We start from the raw sequence: 18,808 nt of genomic DNA, 5'->3' as shown, positions 1-18,808 counted from the left end.
AAAGCATGGCTTGGGGCTGATAATTTAAAATTTTCTAGGGGGCGCTATAGAGAAATTAGGCCACACCCACCAAATATTGTGATGGATTCCTGTCGGGGAGTTGATGGGAATCCATCCTTGTGAGTTTGGAGCAGCTGGGCCCGAAAATGTGGAATTGAGAGCCAAACGTATGGCGATGGCATTACAGGTCACTTCGCCACGCCGCCACGCCCACCTGCTGCATTGAAGCTGGTCGGGGTTGGAGTCCTCAATACACCAACATGTTTTCTGTGTCTGGGCACAGTTTCATGTTGATGAGGTCAAAGGGGTCAGATAGCGACCATTGACAGTAAAACATGACACTTCCTGTTCTCAGGGGGCGTGGCCTAAGTGATGTCATCACTTGACCATAGGATATTGTAGGAGACCCGATGATGATCAATCACAGTAACTTTGGTGCCTCTGTGAGTTTCTGTGTAGGAGATATAGCAGTTTATTTTTTATGGCGAGTAGGTGAACTTTGACCCTGCTAACCCCCCTTCAGCATACTCAAAAACTCACCGTTTTGATAACTTTAGATGGGACATGCCTTATGAACAGACTGACCGAGTTTGAAGCCGATCAATCGAAATCCCTAGGAGGAGTTCGATCAAATACGAAGGCTGTAAACGGCAAAAATGGGTGAAAATTTGACCTTCAATCCAAAATGGCTGACTTCCTGTGATACTTGCACTATGACATTAATTGTAAATTTTGAGCATCTTGGGGAGCTCTACAAGTGTACCAAATTTCATGTCTCTACGATGAAGTAAGTGAATAGCAAAGGGTCCTTTGAAAATTTCAAGGTGGCGCTATTGAGCCATTTCTTTTGCAATTTTTGCGTCGACTTTAAAATACGTAAATTTTAAACAGGCTTAAGGCCTCCGCCAAGTTTGGTGAGTTTTTGAATATGATAAAGCCCCCAAAAGCCAATTCATTTGGAGGGAGAATAATAATTAAAGCTGCAAGCAGCCTCGAACGGCCCTCGCAGCCAAGCGCCGCTCCGGCCTATTGCCACCGCGGGGTACGAGCAACCGCCGCCTCAAGCCAGCCACCACAGAAGCTCTCACGCAGTTTTCAGCGCCTCCGCCCGCACCGCGGAAGCTGTTGCTCAGTTTAAACTTCTCCAACTCCGGTCCAACAGAGCCTTCTTGCTCAAAAGCGTGGTTCGGATTTGCAACTCCAAAATCCAAGCAAAATGTTGAGCGTAGTCCAGTTCTGTGGCTCCAAAAAGCAGGCAAAATGTTCAGGAAAACTTCGCAGCTCCAGCTGTCGCCGGCTGACTGTTATTACATAGCGTCGATCTGTTTTCTCATTGATGGAGTACCACTGCCTCCTGCTGGGGCAATACTGGTATTGCACTAGCAGTACCAGTATATCGCCACAAGGTGCCAGTGGTACTCCATCAACACTGACCCCAGTGTGTCTTACTTCGCTGTGTCATAAGTTTTGCTGAATGACTTTGTTTGTATTATTTCTAGCAAAAATGAATGAATGTTTGTACTTTAACCCACAAAATAAACTTATATATATATAAAAAGTTATAATAATGTATATTTAAATAATTAATAACGACATAACCTATGGGCTGCTGTTTTCTAGGGGGCGCTATAGAGAAATTAGGCCACGCCCACCAAATATTGTGATGGATTACTGTCGGGGAGTTGATGGGAATCCATCCTTGTGAGTTTGGAGCAGCTGGGCCCAAAAATGTGGAATTGAGAGCCAAACGTATGGCGATGGCGTTACAGGTAACTTCGCCACGCCGCCATGCCCACCTGCTCCATCGTAGCTGGTCGGGGTTGAAATCCTCAATACACCAACATGTCTTCGGTGTCTTGTCACAGTTTCATGTTGATGAGGTCAAAGGGGTCAGATAGCGACCGTTCACAGTAAAACATGACACTTCCTGTTCTCAGGGGGCGTGGCCTAAGTGATGTCATCACTCGACCATAGGATGTTGTAGGACACCCGATGATGATCAATCACTGAAACTTTGGTGCCTTTGTGAGTTTCTGTGTAGGAGATATAGCAGTTTATTTTTTATGGGGAGTAGGTGAACTTTGACCCCTGCCAACCCCCTTCAGCATACTCAAAAACTTACCGTTTTGATAACTTTAGATGGAACATGCCTTATGAACAGACTGACCGAGTTTGAAGCCGATCAATCTAAATCCCTGGGAGGAGTTCGATCAAATACGAAGGCTGCAAACTGCAAAAATGGGTCAAAATCCGAACTTCAATCCAAAATGGACGACTTCCTGTGGGGTTTAGACCATGGCTCCAAGAGACTTTTTTGTAAGTCCTGACAAGGTACACACGTGTACAAAGTTTCGTAATTGTAGGTTAAAGCATGGCTTGGGCTGATCATTTAAAGTTTTCTAGGGGGCGCTATAGAGAAATTAGGCCACGCCCACCAATATTGTGATGGATTCCTGTCCGGGAGTAGATGACTGTCCATCCTTGTGAATTTGGAGCAGCTGCGCCCGAAAATGTGGAATTGAGAGCCAAACGTATGGCGATGGCGTTACAGGTCACTTCGCCATGACGCCACGCCCACCTGCTCCATCGAAGCTGGTCGGGGTTGGAATCCTCAATACACCAACATGTTTTCTGTGTCTGGGCACAGTTTCATGTTGATGAGGTCAAAGGGGTCAGATAGCGACCGCCACAGTAAAACATGACACTTCCTGTTCTCATGGGGCGTGGCCTAAGTGATGTCATCATTCGACCATAGGGTATTGTAGGAGACCCGATAATGATCAATCACAGAAACTTTGGTGCCTGTGTGAGTTTCTGTGTAGGAGATATAGCAGTTTATTTTTATGGCGAGTAGGTGAACTTTGACCCCTGCTAACCCCCCTTCAACATACTCAAAAACTCACCGTTTTGATAACTTTAGATGGGACATGCCTTATGAACAGACTGACCGAGTTTGAAGCCGATCAATCGAAATCCCTAGGAGGAGTTCGATCAAATACGAAGGCTGTAAACGGCAAAAATGGCCCCAAAATTGGACCTTCAATCCAAAATGGCTGACTTCCTGTGATACTTGCACTATGACATTAATTGTAAATTTTGAGCATCTTGGGGAGCTCTACAAGTGTACCAAATTTCATGTCTCTAGGATAAAGTAAGTGAATAGCAAAGGGTCCTTTGAAAATTTGTAGGTGGCGCTATTGAGCCATTTTTATGGGATTTTTGCAATGACCTTAAAATACAAAATTTTGAAACTCCCTTTACGCGTCTGCCAAGTTTGGTGAGTTTTTGAAAATGATAAAGCCCTCAAAAGGCCCCTCTTTAGGGGGGCAGAATAATAATAATTAAAGCTGCAAGCAGCCTCGAACGGCCCTCGCAGCCAAGCGCCGCTCCGGCCTATTGCCACCGCGGGGTACGAGCAACCGCCGCCTCACGCCAGCCACCACAGAAGCTCTCACGCAGTTTTCAGCTCCTCCGCCCGCACCGCGGAAGCTGTTGCTCAGATTCCATCAACGCTGGCCACGTGCTAACACAGAAGTTGTTGTGCAGTTTCCGTGCCCGTCCACCAGGCGGTACGCACTGATGCGTTCGGAGGCGCTCCTTGACGATGCAAAAAATGTGGTGCAGATTCATTGGTTTAGCGAGGAAATATAGCTGGCGGATTAATGTAGGACGCGCAGTGGAGTCAAAATATATTCCAATGCTGTTGTTCTCTTTAGAGGTCAACAAAGGTCATACGCATCCAATTTGGCGTCAGTCGGATGATCCACGTGTCATATACAGCCGATCATATGCACATGGCGAAGTACTACAGTTCGTCATTTTTCATCATTTTCAGCTGTGTTTCTAAAGCACTCTATTTCATTGTTGGAGTAATACTTACTCAGAGTGTCGAATTACTGAAATGGTTTGTAAGAAGTAAGAAAACGCTACATTTACTGCATGATTTAATTCAACAAAATTATCTGAGACATTTATATCCTTTTACAAATCTCACGGCAACACTCTCACAAAGTTTTCACGCTCATCCGCCCGTGGATTGGTGGAGGAACACTGACACCTACTGGCGAAATATTGATATTGTTCTTCATCCTGTTTATCTGCTGTTTCATTTGTGGAGCAATACTGACCCCAAGAGGCGAATTACTGAAATGATTTATAAACGCCAAAAATGGGGTCAAAATCTGAACTTCAATCTAAAATGGCCGACTTCCTGTGGGGTTTAGACCATGGCTCCAAGAGACTTTTTTGTAAGTCCTGACATGGTACACATGTGTACAAAGTTTTGTAATTGTAGGTTAAAGCATGGCTTGGGGCTGATCATTTAAAAGTTTCTAGGGGGCGCTATAGAGAAATTAGGCCACGCCCACCAAATATTCTGATGGATTCCTGTCAGGGAGTGGATGAGGATCCATCCTTGTGAGTGTGGAGCAGCTGGGCCTAAAAATGTGGAATTGAGAGCCAAATGTATGGCGATGGCGTTACAGGTCACTTTGCCACGCCGCCACGCCCACCTGCTCCATCGTAGCTGGTAGGGATTAGAATCCTCAATACACCAACATGTCTTCTGTGTCTGGGCACAGTTTCATGTTGATGAGGTGAAAGGGGTGAGATAGCAACCGTTAACAGTAAAACATTACACTTCCTGTTCTCAGGGGCGTGGCTTAAGTGATGTCATCATTCGACCATAGGGTATTGTAGGACACCGATGATGATCAATCACAGTAACTTTGGTGCCTTTGTGAGTTTCTGTGTAGGAAATATAGCAGTGTATGTTTTTATGGCGTGTAGGTGAACTTTGACCCCTGCTAACCCCCCTTCAGCATTCTCAAAAACTCACCGTTTTGATAACTTTAGATGGGACATGCCTTATGAACAGACTGACCGAGTTTGAAGCCGATCAATGGAAATCCCTAGGAGGAGTTCGATCAAATACGGAGGCTGTAAACGGCAAAAATGGGGTCAAAATCTGAATTTCAATCTAAAATGGTCGACTTCCTGTGGGGTTTAGACCATGGCTCCAAGAGACTTTTTTGTAAGTCCTGACAAGGTACACATGTGTACAAAGTTTCGTATTTGTAGGTTAAAGCATGGCTTGGGGCTGATCATTTAAAGTTTTCTAGGGGGCGCTATAGAGAAATTAGGCTACGCCCACCAAATATTGTGATGGATTCCTGTCGGGGAGTGGATGAAGATCCATCCTTGTGAGTTTGGAGCAGCTGGGACCGAAACTGTGGAATTGAGAGCAAAACGTATGGCGATGGCGTTACAGGTCACTTCGCCACGCCGCCACGCCCACCTGCTCCATCGAAGCTGGTCGGTGTTGGAATCCTCAATACACCAACATGTCTTCTGTGTCTGGGCACAGTTTCATGTTGATGAGGTCAAAGGGGTCAGATAGTGAAAGTTCACAGTAAAACATTACACTTCCTGTTCTCAGGGGCGTGGCCAAAGTGATGTCATCATTCGACCATAGGGTATTGTAGGACACCCGATGATGATCAATCACAGTAACTTTGGTGCCTCTGTGAGTTTCTGTGTAGGAGATATAGCAGTTTATTTTTTTACGGCGAGTAGGTGAACTTTGACCCTGCTAACCCCCCTTCAGCATACTCAAAAACTCACCGTTTTGATAACTTTAGATGGGACATGCCTTATGAACAAACTGACCGAGTTTGAAGCCGATCAATCGAAATCCCTAGGAGGAGTTCGATCAAATACGGAGGCTGTAAACGGCAAAAATGGCCTCAAAATTGGACCTTCAATCCAAAATGGCTGACTTCTTGTGATACTTGCACTATGACATTAATTGTAAATTTTGAGCGTCCTGGGGAGCTCTACAAGTGTACCAAATTTCATGTCTCTAGGATAAAGTAAGTGAATAGCAATGGGTCCTTTGAAAATTTCTAGGTGGCGCTATTGAGCCATTTCTTGTGGGATTTTTGTGATGACCTTAAAAATCAAAATTTTTAAACAGGCTTAAGGCCTCCGCCAAGTTTGGTGAGTTTTCCAATATGATAAGGCCCCCAAAAAGCCCCCAAAGAGGTGGGAAGAAAATAATAATAATAATTAAAGCTGCAAGCAGCCTCGAACGGCCCTCGCAGCCAAGCGCCGCTCAGGCCTATTGTCCACCGCGGGGTACGAGCAACCGCCGCCTCACGCCAGCCACCACAGAAGCTCTCACGCAGTTTTCAGCTCCTCCGCCCGCACCGCAGAAGCTGTTGCTCAGTTTCCATCAACGCTGGCCACGTGCTAAGACAGAAGTTGTTGCTCAGTTTCCGCGCCCGTCCACCAGGCGGTACGCACTGATGCGTTCGGAGTCGCTCCTTGACGATGCAAAAAATGTGGTGCAGATTCATTGGTTTAGCGAGGAAATATAGCTGGCGGATTAATGTAGGACGCGCAGTGGAGTCAAAATATATTTCAATGCTGTTGTTCTTTTTAGAGGTCAACAAAGGTCATATGTATCCAATTTGGCGTCAGTCGGATGATCCACGTGTCATTTACAGCCGATCGTATGCACATGGCGAAGTACTACAGTTGGTCATTTTTCACCATTTTCAGCTGTGTTTCTAAAGCACTCTATTTCATTGTTGGAGTAATACTTACTCAGAGTGGCGAATTACTGAAATGGTTTGGAAGAAGTAAGAAAACGCTACATTTACTGCATGATTTAATTCAACAAAAATTATCTGAGACATTTTTATCCTTTTAGAAATTTCATGGCAACGCTCTCACAAAGTTTTCGCGCCCATCCGCCCGTGGATCTGTTTGTCATTGGTGGAGGAACACTGACACTACTAGCGAAATACTGATACTGTTCTTCATCCTGTTTATCTGCTGTTTCATTTGTGGAGCAATACTGACCCCAAGTGGCGAATTACTGAAATGGTTTATAAACGCCAAAAATGGGATCAAAATCTGAACTTCAATCTAAAATGGCCGACTTCCTCTGGGGTTTAGACCATGGCTCCAAGAGACTTTTTTGTAAGTCCTGACATGGTACACATGTGTACAAAGTTTCGTAATTGTAGGTTAAAGCATGGCTTGGGGCTGATCATTTAAAATTTTCTAGGGGGCGCTATAGAGAAATTAGGCCACACCTACAAATATTGTGATGGATTCCTGTCGGGGAGTGGATGAAGATCCATCCTTGTGAGTTTGGAGCAGCTGCCCAAAAATGTGGAATTGAGAGCCAAACGTATGGCGATGGCGTTACAGGTCACTTCGCCACGCCGCCACGCCCACCTGCTCCATCGAAGCTGGTCGGGGTTGGAATCCTCAACACACCAACATGTCTTCTGTGTCTGGGCACAGTTTCATGTTGATGAGGTCAAAGGGGTCAGATAGCGACCTTTCAGAGTAAAACATGACACTTCCTTTTCTCAGGGGGCGTGGCCTAAGTGATGTCATCATTCGACCATAGGGTATTGTAGGACACCCAATGATGATCAATCACAGAAACTTTGGTGCCTCTGTGAGTTTCTGTGTAGGAGATATAGCAGTTTATTGTTTTACGGCGAGTAGGTGAACTTTGACCCCTGCTAACCCCTTCAGCATTCTCAAAAACTCACTGTTTTGATAACTTTAGATGGGACATGCCTTATGAGCAGACTGACCGAGTTTGAAGCCGATCAATCGAAATACCTAAGAGGAGTTCGATCAAATACGGAGGCTGTAAATGGCAAAAATGGGGTCAAAATTTGAACTTCAATCTAAAATGGCCGACTTCCTGTGGGGTTTAGACCATGGCTCCAAGAGACTTTTTTGTAAGTCCTGACATGGTACAAATGTGTACAAAGTTTCGTAATTGTAGGTTAAAGCATGGCTTGGGGCTGATCATTTAAAGTTTTCTAGGGGGCGCTATAGAGAAATTAGGCCACGCCCACCAAATATTGTGATGGATTCCTGTCGGGGAGTGGATGAGGATCCATCCTTGTGAGTTTGGAGCAGCTGGGCCCGAAAATGTGGAATTGAGAGCCAAACGTATGACGATGGCGTTAGAGGTCACTTCGCCACGCCGCCACGCCCACCTACTCCATCGTAGCTGGTCGGGATTAGAATCCTCAATACACCAACATGTCTTCTGTGTCTGGGCACAGTTTCATGTTGATGAGGTCAAAGGGGTCAGATAGCGACCGTTCAGAGTAAAACATGACACTTCCTTTTCTCAGGGGGCGTGGCCTAAGTGATGTCATCATTCGACCATAGGGTATTGTAGGACACCCGATGATGATCAATCACAGAAACTTTGGTGCCTCTGTGAGTTTCTGTGTAGGAGATATAGCAGTTGATTTTTTATGGGGAGTAGGTGAACTTTGACCCCTGCTAACCCCCTTCAGCATTCTCAAAAACTCACCGTTTTGATAACTTTAGATGGGACATGCCTTATGAGCAGACTGACCGAGTTTGAAGCCGATCAATCGAAATCCCTAGGAGGAGTTCGATCAAATAGGAAGGCTGTAAACGGCAAAAATGGGGTCAAAATCTGAACTTCAATCTAAAATGGCCGTCTTCCTGTGGGGTTTCGACCATGGCTCCAAGAGACTTTTTTGTAAGTCCTGACAAGGTACACACGTGTACAACGTTTCGTAATTGTAGGTTAAAGCATGGCTTGGGGCTGATCATTTAAATTGTTCTAGGGGGCGCTATAGAGAAATTAGGCCACGCCCCACAAATATTGTGATGGATTCCTGTCGGGGAGGTGATGTCGATCCATCCTTGTGAGTTTGCAGCAGATGGGCCCGAAAATGTGGAATTGAGAGCCAAACGTATGGCGATGGCGTTAGAGGTCACTTCGCCACGCCGCCACGCCCACCTGCTCCATCGAATGTGGTCGGGGTTGGAATCCTCAATACACCAACATGTTTTCTGTGTCTGGGCACAGTTTCATGTTGATGAGGTCAAAGGGGTCAGATAGCGACCGTCCACAGTAAAACATTACACTTCCTGTTCTCAGGGGGCGTGGCCTAAGTGATGTCATCACTTGACCATAGGATATTGTAGGAGACCCGATGATGATCAATCACAGTAACTTTGGTGCCTCTGTGAGTTTCTGTGTAGGAGATATAGCAGTTTATTTTTTATGGCGAGTAGGTGAACTTTGACCCCTGCTTACCCCCCTTCAGCATACTCAAAAACTCACAGTTTTGATAACTTAGATGGGACATGCCTTATGAACAGACTGACCGAGTTTGAAGCCGATCAATGGAAATCCTAGGAGGAGTTCGATCAAATACGAAGGCTGTAAACGGCAAAAATGGGGTGAAAATTTGACCTTCAATCCAAAATGGCTGACTTCCTGTGATACTTGCACTATGACATTAATTGTAAATTTTGAGCATCTTGGGGATCTCTACAAGTGTACCAAATTTCATGTCTCTACGATGAAGTAAGTGAATAGCAAAGGGTCCTTTGAAAATTCAAGGTGGCGCTATTGAGCCATTTCTTTGCAATTGTTGCGTCGACTTTAAAATACGTAAATTTGAAACAGGCTTAAGGCCTCCGCCAAGTTTGGTGAGTTTTGAATATGATAAAGCCCCCAAAAAGCCAATTCATTTGGAGGGAGAATAATAATAAGAAACAGTAGGAAAAAAATAGGCCTTCGCAGCGCTTAGCTGCTCGGGCCTAATAATAATAATAATAATAAACAGTACAGAAACAATAGGCCTTTGCAGCGCTTAGCTGCTCGGGCCTAATAAGAAACAGTACAGAAACAATAGGCCTTCGCAGCGCTTAGCTGCTCGGGCCTAATAAGAAACAGTACAGAAACAATAGGCCTTCGCAGCGCTTAGCTGTTCGGGCCTAACAATAGGCCTTCGCAGCGCTTAGCTGCTCGGGCCTAATAATAAACAGTACAGAAACAATAGGCCTTCGCAGCGCTTAGCTGCTCGGGCCTAATAATAATGATGATAATTAATAACGCTAATTTACTGTAGTTAGACAAATCAGGATTAAGAGAAATAGACCTTGATTGGATTAAAGTGTTGTGTCAGTTATATCTAAATCCAGAGTTTGTTCTCATGGTTCTGAAGCAGGAAGATTGATGTTGGTAGTTAACAGCACAAAGTAAATTTAATTTGATCTCATTAATAATATCCCAGTAAGAGATTAGCATAACTCATAATTTTTCACAAAACATTATAAACTTTTCACAAAGTCAGCATTTTTGTTAAATATTGAAATTACAATTTTATTGATGTTGGATCACGCAGAATTTGTATTTTTTTTCACTATTCAAGCTTTCAACTGAATGTCTGTTTTATTCATATAGTTTTTGTATCCTATTATTATTTCTGCAGGAGACAGCCTTTCCTCACGACCAACAGAAATTTACCACTTTTGACAAAGACCAGGATAAGATGAGCAGCAACTGTGCCAAAACATATCTCGGTGCTTTCTGGTACAAATCTTGTCACTATACAAACCCTAACGGGGTTTATCGATGCGGGGCTGACAACACACTCCCTGATGTTGGAGTGGAATGGTCTGCATGGAAGGGATTTAATTACTCCCTGAAGAGCATCAGCATGAAGATCCGTCCTGTCATTTAAATCTGCAGGTCAAACATCCAGCAAAAAATAATGAGAGCTTTTTCTTATAATCAACCATCAACTTTTAGCTTCAAACATGAGTCAAAAGTTCACTTGATTACTAATAAATATAATCCAGTTGATTAAATCATTGGCGAGAGTTTGCTACCTGTAATCAATTCATCTCTGATAATAAATAAGATGCCAGCAGCAATATTTGTGTGTCTGTATTTTTTATATGTAAAAATTAAAATAAGCCAGTTTTAAAACACAAATTGGGCCAAATGGAAACATTTTTAGAATCAAACCTCTTGGTTAAATGCAATTAATTGAAAAACAACCAGGTCTTCCATAATTCTAAATTTTATGCTCAACTGTGTCAATGTGAACATCTATGTCTATTTAATGATCTGTTTATGTCACTCCCAGAAAAAAAAGTATATCTGGTGTTAGCTAAGACAAAGAAATGGAGTGTAATTTGATTTTTATCAGAAACAATCAGGAAGCGAAACAAGAACAGCAGAAAGTCATCAATTTGTTTTTTGCAATAAAATGTAAAAAACAAAATCTCATGAATTTCATATTGTACTTTTAGGAGCACAGTAAAATATTCATAGTTTGACCATTTATAATGACCATACAATGTGCGTCAATGTTTTGAAAAAACAAATTACATGATTTTTAGACTCTGGAGATGTGTTGATTGATTTGATCAGGTTGAAGAAAGTTTTGTTATTATATGAAGTGAAAGACTCACTGAATGCTGAGGCGTAGTGGATATTATACAATTCACTGATTGTTCCTTTTCTGATACATAGTGCAGATGTTTGGGAAATGCCTGTAATAATATTCAAATTCTATTTTTACTTTTGCAAATTATAGAAATTGAAAGCATGAACAAAATGCTGCAGAGCTCCAACAAATGCATTGTGCTTCAACTTAAAATTGATATTTATTGGTGGACTACTATATCCAAAGTAATGGAATGAGTAGTTTGAATGTTAATGGAAACTCCAGGTGATAATCTGAAAAGAAAAAAGTAATTTTGTTTAATAGCTTTTACGTTTTGAGTAGCAAGAACTGGATATGGGTCATTCTTTTGAAAACTTTTCATGCATTTTAATAACTTTGCTGAGTAGGTTTTTTTTTCCAGGTAAAAGTTGCAAATGGATCCATATGAATAAACCAGCTGGGCCTCAAAACCACATTCGTATTTTTCCCAAGCTGATATGTGCCAATACAATTTATTTATGATTTTATTTGCAAACGCAACATAATGTAGAGCATTAATACTAATTGAAAACATTGCACTTTTTTTTACAGTCTTACAAATAACCAGTTGAAAAATATGGAATATATTGGTATAAAAAATGGTAAATGTTCTGAACTCAAAGCGCTTTACACTAGAGTCACATTCACAAACGAACTCACATTCATACACCGATACGCAGACCGGTAGGCAATATGGGATTTAGTTGCCCAGAGGTACATCGACATGTAGTCAAAAGCAAAAAAATAATTATTTCATATACTATTAGAAGATGCCCATTTTCAAGTCACACGTTTTTTTTTAATTCTATTATTTGTGAACCACATAATTATCCCAATGTTTAATATTCACTCCAAAAGCTGCATTTACATGCAACCTAAACTAAATATTTTACATCTCCTGGTACTTTGTTTTCCACTCAGTCACAATCAACAGCATGCAACTATGAAGTATTAATCATGTGTTGATGTGGCCTGAGAATATATATGATTAATCTCAAATGATAAAATCAAACTTGAGTTTTTATTCAGATCATTTTTGTCAAGATAAAACAGGAGGAGGATCTTCTAAAGTTGAAAGTAAAAACATAATGTAAAAGCCTTAACACCTCATATCTGATGTTGAGCAAAAGGAAAAGGCTGCCATACATAAATAAATTACATTTCCTTTTTTGACAACAGATTTTATGTGATAGTTATGCAGAAATAATAAGTAACACTGGTTTACACATTAAACATTTTTATTTATTGTAACGTTTGATCAAACAATCTGACAAATACATTTAAACGAGTTTCTTTTTTGTCTTTAATATCTGTATTTAAATACAGATATTCATACTTTTTATCCTTGTTATTGTCTTGACACTCTGTAAGAAAAACACCAACATTGATCACCAACGCCTCTGTGTTTTTGACACACAAAGTGCATCATTTCTAATCAAATAGCCATCAGAAGTTTCTGACACAGATAAATGGTCTTTGAAAGTAACACTGCGCATCGTCCCAGCATCTGTGCCCTGCAGGAAAACAAACAAAAACATGTTGAATTGTAGAAAGATCTGAAATCTAAAATGTAGAAACAATCAGTAAATTTGTGGTAAGAGCCTGATCATCTCTACAATTAGAACCAAAAGAGGAGAAGCAGCTTCAGCATCTATGCACCAAAAATTTGGAACAAACTTCCAGAAAACTGTAAAACAGTGGAAACCCCGACTTCCTTTAAATCTCAACTAAAAACACACTTGTTCAGAACTGTATTTGAAATGTAATATGTAACAATGTTTTTTTTCCTAGGTTGGTGTCCTTGACATATAGTATTTTGACTAAAGTACCAAAGGGTTGGAGGCCCAGCTGATAGTTCTCAGCTAAACTCCCAGGTTGGAGGCCTTGTCAGAACACCTTGACTAAATTCCCAGAAGGTGTTGAATCCAGTTGGTTCAACTAAAATCTACAAGACGGGTGTTTTTAGAGCCCCTCTTTTTATGAGGACTTCCCATCAGGAAGAATCCTCGCACTGATAGGAAATTGTTTGTTGTGTATTGCTGTGTCATTGCTGTTGTGTGTGTGTGTGTGTGTGTGTGTGTGTGTGTGTGTGTGTGTGTGTGTGTGTGTGTGTGTGTGTGTGTGTGTGTGTGTGTGTGTGTGTGCATACAAGAGTGAGTGGTGCTCATCTCTCTCTGTGAGTAAAACTTTCTGTCCTCGGAATTAGAATCCTACGTGAAGAACCGGACTGAGGCTAGTCTTTATTCTATGTTACATGACTTTGTGTTTTGTGTTTTTGATGTAAAGCACTTTGAAATTTAATTGATTGATTGATTGATTGATTTACAATTAGCGTCACTTAGATGGGATCATTTCACTTACGACTGAAGTTCATCTGCAAACAGTCCTGATCAAAGAAGTTGTTGGGTTCGAATCGACACCAGTTTCTATAGCGAAAAGGCCTTCCGTCCACCCAGCGCCAGCGGCCATCCTGGAAGGTGAAGCAGTCTGAGCTTTACCTTAAATGTATTTTTTCTGAAGGACTGACACATAAGGTGCACATGTGAAATTACCCATTGTATGTCATTGCCTCCAATCCAGACTGCAGATCGCCCCCGGCCTGCAGCTATTATCATCCTCACAAGCTGATTATTCACCTCGTAGTCATGGACTGATGCAAGGTGTGCAAGTATGGACCTGCAGTTCGACTGCAGTGGACAAGAGGAGACCAGTTACACTAATGCAAGAAGGAGATGGTTGGTGAGAAAATACAAGTGAAGTTAATCAAAGGTCACCTGAGCTCTGTGCCAAGTGGCAGCGAATGGAAAGACGTGGTAGCAGCGACCTTTGACCCGGGTCCAGCCAGAAGAACAGGATCCTGAACGTTGGACTGTTCCATTCAGAGCTTAAAACAAACAATCAAAGTCCCAGGTAAATTATTTCTAATATTCAGCTGGTAGTTTTAATTATGCACTGCTGGGACAAAAACGTCGAGGAAAAAGCAACTCAGCCGGGAACTGGAAAAAATTCATCCAGTCTTAATAAAATCAACAAATCATTGCTTTCTGATATAAATGCATGGGAATATTTCATGCAATAAAAGACATAAAAATAAGCATGGATACAAAAACTGAACCTGAACTGTGTTAAAAAACTGATTTCATATTTAAGTTTGCTTCACCGTGTCCCTGAGGAAACGTCTCAGTCTGATTTAGTCGCCACTCTGCAACATTCAGATGTTTAAAAACCAACATCAGGATTAGGGCTAATGAAAAGACTAGTGATTGTTTTATTGTTATTTATTTTTGATGATTTTAGTTATTTAAGTTATTCACTTGCTAGAGAGCCTTTCTTCAGGAAGGAAGCTGAACTTTCTGAATTCAGGTGTCTTGGTTGAAACTAAATTGTTCCTCTTGCTGCAAAACAAAACTTTAACCCACATTATCAGGAAAGTAAACTCACCCTTCAGGTAAGCTTCCTCATCCACAGGTTCAAAGGTTGGTTCTGCAAAAAACACGAGGAGAAGAGGATGAAAATCACTGTGTTTTTTAATGAAGCAGAAGAAAAAAAGCACCAACCTTCTGCATCTGTCCAGTTTCCAGGTTCCTCTTCATGAAGAGTCAAATGATCTGGCAAAGTTTGAATGGTAAATTCATTTTGTTGGTTTATTCAGAATGTAATGCTTATAATTGGCAAACGTAGACTTACCTTCTGCAAAAATGTCCTCAGTCTCAGGATTTTCTCTGGTGTCTGGATATAATTCAATTTTTAACATTAATAATACGTACAAGGAAAAATATGAACTAAAAATCACAGTATTTTAGTGTTTATGCTCAGTATTGGGTCTACTTCACAAAACGTGTCTGATTTGCTATTCTGTCTCCTAAAATCTTCTGTTAAAATTTTATTCTAGCCTGTTTTGTTGGCATTATGTTCACAATAACTGCTCTGGGTGTAGCAAACAAAACCCATCAGAGCCAAACAGAATCCATAAATGTTGTACAATACAAGCATAAAGCACTTAGTTCAAAAGGCAGAAAAAGTCGAATTTGCAACGCAGATGGATAAACCGATCTGCGTATCGGTTTATCCATCTGAAATATGTTTTTCACTGTTTATATTAAAACAGAGAAGAGTCGCTAATTAAAGCACTTCATCAAACTACTCTGGATGAAAACATCAGCAGCAAGAAGGCCTGTTTCTAACACTGGATGTAGTCAGAAAGACAGATGTTTAGAAATACATCTGGAAGCTGTTTCAAAAAACATAAAAAATAATGAATCTGATGAAATACAGCCTCACCTTCTGGAAGAGCCTCATGGCTCTCAGCCCCATCCACAGCAACTGGAAGCACTGCATTAAACACAGCAATGAATTACAGAATTATACCAGATATAAAAATATCATAATTTAACATTAGATTAAAGGTGAGAATAATATTTACATTGGTGAAGCAGTAGTAATAATATGCATACAAACCAGCAGGTTGACTCAAAGGCAACAAGGCACAAAGAAGCAGCAGGAGACACATCATGGCGTTGATGATGCAGGTTGAAGACAGTAAAGAGATAATAATTTCGACCAATCACACCACAGGAAGTTTCCACGTTTACAGTCGGTCTGCAGGTTGAATGCGCTGCACCAGAAACACAGCGGCTCTTATATTCTGTTTCTTCCAGCCTCAAAACAAGGAAGCTGGCGTCTGAATTTCTGAAAAATATCCCCCTCTTGATTTCTTATCTTTTGAACAAACATTGTTTACATCTATCAGTTATCAAAGTCCAAATGTGGTTTTAAACGTGCCTTGTGCAAACTTTTATATTGCAACACTTTATTTTTCAGAGGTGATCTTGTCATTTTTACTTGATCAGTGACAATTTGCATTGAATCAAAGTGTAGTAATGTTTAATAATACATGCACACTGCTAAGATCTCCATTAACTGGAGCCACTGATTGTCTAATTAATGTCACACCCAGATTGACACGTAGGGACTGCAAATGTTTAATCCTCATAAAAAGGGTCATGATTCAAACTAACTGAACATTATCACAATATGGAACTTTATTCATAAAACTTGCAACACCTGGAAGCAGGAAGTACATTTTTTCTCTTTCTAAATTAGTATCAATTGTTTGTTGGTATATATTTTATACATTTACAAATGATTCATATCTTTAAATAACTGTTGATTCCCTGATAACTCATAAAATGGACAGTTTACATGGAAAACAAAAACAGTTATTGCATCTGCGAGTCACGTTTAGCACATTTTGCAAGTCAATAAAGTTCTCGTTATTTTTGAAGAACATAAATGTTCCATTGTTTAATTTTAAATTATATCATTAAAGTAGCATTAACATGCAACCTTAATGAAATATTTAGCATTTTGATTTCAGCTCAGTCACACAACACAACAGAATGCAACAATGTTGATGCATATCATCATACAGTCATTATAAAAGGCCAACTTAACAAAAACATCGAACAAAAACATAAAATGTTGCTTTATATGTATTTTAAACAGGAGTTTCTGTGAATGTCTCACATTCCTCTGAAATGTCAGGATCAAACCAGAATAATCTTTTCTGCATGATCAAATACAAACTTTAGATTTTCTAAGTCTGCATTGCAACCAGGACGTTTACAGTTTAACTGCTTATGTCTGAATATTGATATAAAACAAGAAGAGGAGTTTATGACCATCCTGCAGAACGTCGTGTCTGACCTTGGGGAAAAGGGAAATCCTTCCACAGGGAAATAAATCACATTTCCTTGATTGATAAGAGACGTTATCTGGAAATAATGGCAAAACAAGAACTCTGGTTTACACATTAAACATTTGTGTTTATTAAAACTTTTGATCAAACAAACTGACAAATGAGTTTGTTTTGAGGTTTTTGCCTTGATTGTGTATTTTAGTATATTATTTTTATGACATGGATTCTTGCTTTGCTTTGTTTTTCCTTTCATGGAAAATAAATCACTGTAATTAATTAGCTTGTGAATAAATGGGGCAGCATGAACCATCCTGCCTTGCCTCAACAAATCATCAGCCTGTCATTATCCCCTTTATTTAGAACAGATAGGACGTCTGTAACACATTAAACTTAATAAAACTACAGTAGGAAACTTTTATAAAATATTTGTTAAGTTGATGTCCCACATTTTTATAAAAGCTGCCTACTGCATTGAGAGTAATAACTTTGTTGCTATGAGTTTACAACTTCTCTCATTTAATAATTAGAACAAAATTTTATATATAATTCTAATAATTTAGAATAAATACTCAAGTTTGATAAACATCGATTTATGCTTTAGGGTGTTGATATTACAGCAATATATCAAATTGTTCATTTCTTAGCTGTTATCTTTTAAATTAAGATCAAATGGATGATATAAAAGTATAAAAACTTTTCTGAACCACTAGAGGGAGCAGTTCACTGATCAATAACCTGGTTAAAGCATCCAGTTATTGTTGCCTTTGTTTCTAAAGAATGAATTAGTTTAGAACAGGAAAAAACTGTTTCAACTAAAATTCATAATGTCAAACCTGAAAAATTAAAGCATATAATAAATACCCATTAAAAACATCCTAAGCAGATGTCCCAGTGTGTATTTAACATGATGACTTCAACATAAAGTGAATACAGTGGAAGTCTTCAGTCAGATTATCTTTAATATTGGTTCTTTTTTAAGTTTGTTCAAATTTGCTCATCACCACTTTTGTATTCTTAAAATAACTTAGCAATCTTCGTTTAGCTTCAACTAAAAATAATCAGCTATTTATACAGGTGAGATTTAACAATACAGTAAATGTTGGTTTCACAATAACCGTATCAATGTCATTTCAGTCTTTGAATTTTTTTTTTTTTTAGCTTTTTGTACTTCCATTAGCCCACTTTCATTCAGTCTTTGTCATGACTTCAGCATTTCTGCTCCACCCTCTGTGCTGAATGCTCATCACTCTCACCTGCACTGTGCTGCTTTTCACCTGCTCAGTGCGAGATCGTCTGTTGCTCTAGTCACAGCTTTCAAGCCATTGTTTCATGTTTCGAAGAGTTTTGTGGTTTTCTGATCCTGCCTGTCCTTGACCACAGATTCTGCCTTGTCCCTCGGCTGCTGCAAGTTTTCGGACCTCCTGTTGAAGAACCCTGCCTGTTGCTGACCCTGCCTCCTGCTTGCTGTTTGCTGGATTATCTTTGCCTGTGGCTCTACCGTGCATGACCCCAGATCGTCTCACTACTCTGTCTCGGGTTGGTGGATTTTGCCCCTGTCGTCCGTTTGTTCCCTGAGCCCCCAAGACTTTCCGTAGTCCATTCTTCCTACTTGGTCCCACCCCTGGCTGGATCCCTGTCCCCTGTGGATTCCTCCTCCCTTATCCGCTCGTCTCATCCCACCCCGTTCAGCCCCGTCTATACTATTATTTTGTCATTAAAACATCTGGTGAAACTCACTTCTGTGTTGGCTGCGTTTTGGGTTCTGGCTGAGTTTGCTTTATCGTTACACTCTTCTAGGAAACAATATATT

The 18,808-nt window shown here is 40.6% G+C and overlaps 2 protein-coding genes across 3 annotated transcripts in view; one reads left to right on the top strand and one right to left on the bottom strand.

Moving 5' to 3' along the window:
• LOC129376613 (microfibril-associated glycoprotein 4-like) overlaps positions 1-18,808 on the top strand; it is an 87,666-nt gene that overhangs the window by 45,163 nt on the left and 23,695 nt on the right. The window lies entirely within an intron of this gene.
• LOC129376618 (type-2 ice-structuring protein-like) lies at positions 12,534-18,406 on the bottom strand. Of its 2 annotated transcripts, XM_055056210.1 has the most exons (10): positions 18,252-18,406; positions 15,759-15,915; positions 15,582-15,632; positions 14,988-15,029; positions 14,858-14,908; positions 14,742-14,783; positions 14,075-14,184; positions 13,853-13,987; positions 13,662-13,770; positions 12,534-12,814 (listed from the first exon to the last, which is right to left on the bottom strand). In XM_055056210.1, exons 2-10 carry the CDS (start codon positions 15,811-15,813, stop codon positions 12,747-12,749), a joined length of 663 nt encoding a protein of 220 aa, XP_054912185.1. In that variant the 5' UTR covers positions 15,814-15,915; positions 18,252-18,406; the 3' UTR covers positions 12,534-12,746. The 2 variants fall into 2 exon arrangements, with proteins under 2 accessions (XP_054912185.1, XP_054912184.1); XM_055056209.1 differs by lacking the exon at positions 18,252-18,406 and having other exon boundaries at positions 15,759-15,964.

The sequence above is a fragment of the Poeciliopsis prolifica genome, unplaced genomic scaffold, assembly GCF_027474105.1.
Source record: "Poeciliopsis prolifica strain line A6 unplaced genomic scaffold, Auburn_PproV2 SCAFFOLD044, whole genome shotgun sequence".
NCBI lineage: Eukaryota > Metazoa > Chordata > Actinopteri > Cyprinodontiformes > Poeciliidae > Poeciliopsis > Poeciliopsis prolifica.
The sequence above is the reverse complement of the archived record's forward strand: the minus strand, read 5'-3'. Positions and strand labels throughout refer to the sequence as shown.

What these genes read in the sequence shown, in the direction of transcription:
- LOC129376618 (XM_055056210.1), bottom strand. Translation starts at nt 15,813, where the DNA reads ATGATGTGTCTCCTGCTGCTTCTTTGTGCCTTGTTGCCTTTGAGTCAA. An exon ending in TGAGGACATTTTTGCAGAAG is followed by an intron (nt 14,909 to 14,987) that starts GTAAGTCTACGT and finishes AAACTTTGCCAG; the next exon opens with ATCATTTGACTCTTCATGAA. An exon ending in TGAGGAAGCTTACCTGAAGG is followed by an intron (nt 14,185 to 14,741) that starts GTGAGTTTACTT and finishes GTTTGTTTTAAG; the next exon opens with CTCTGAATGGAACAGTCCAA.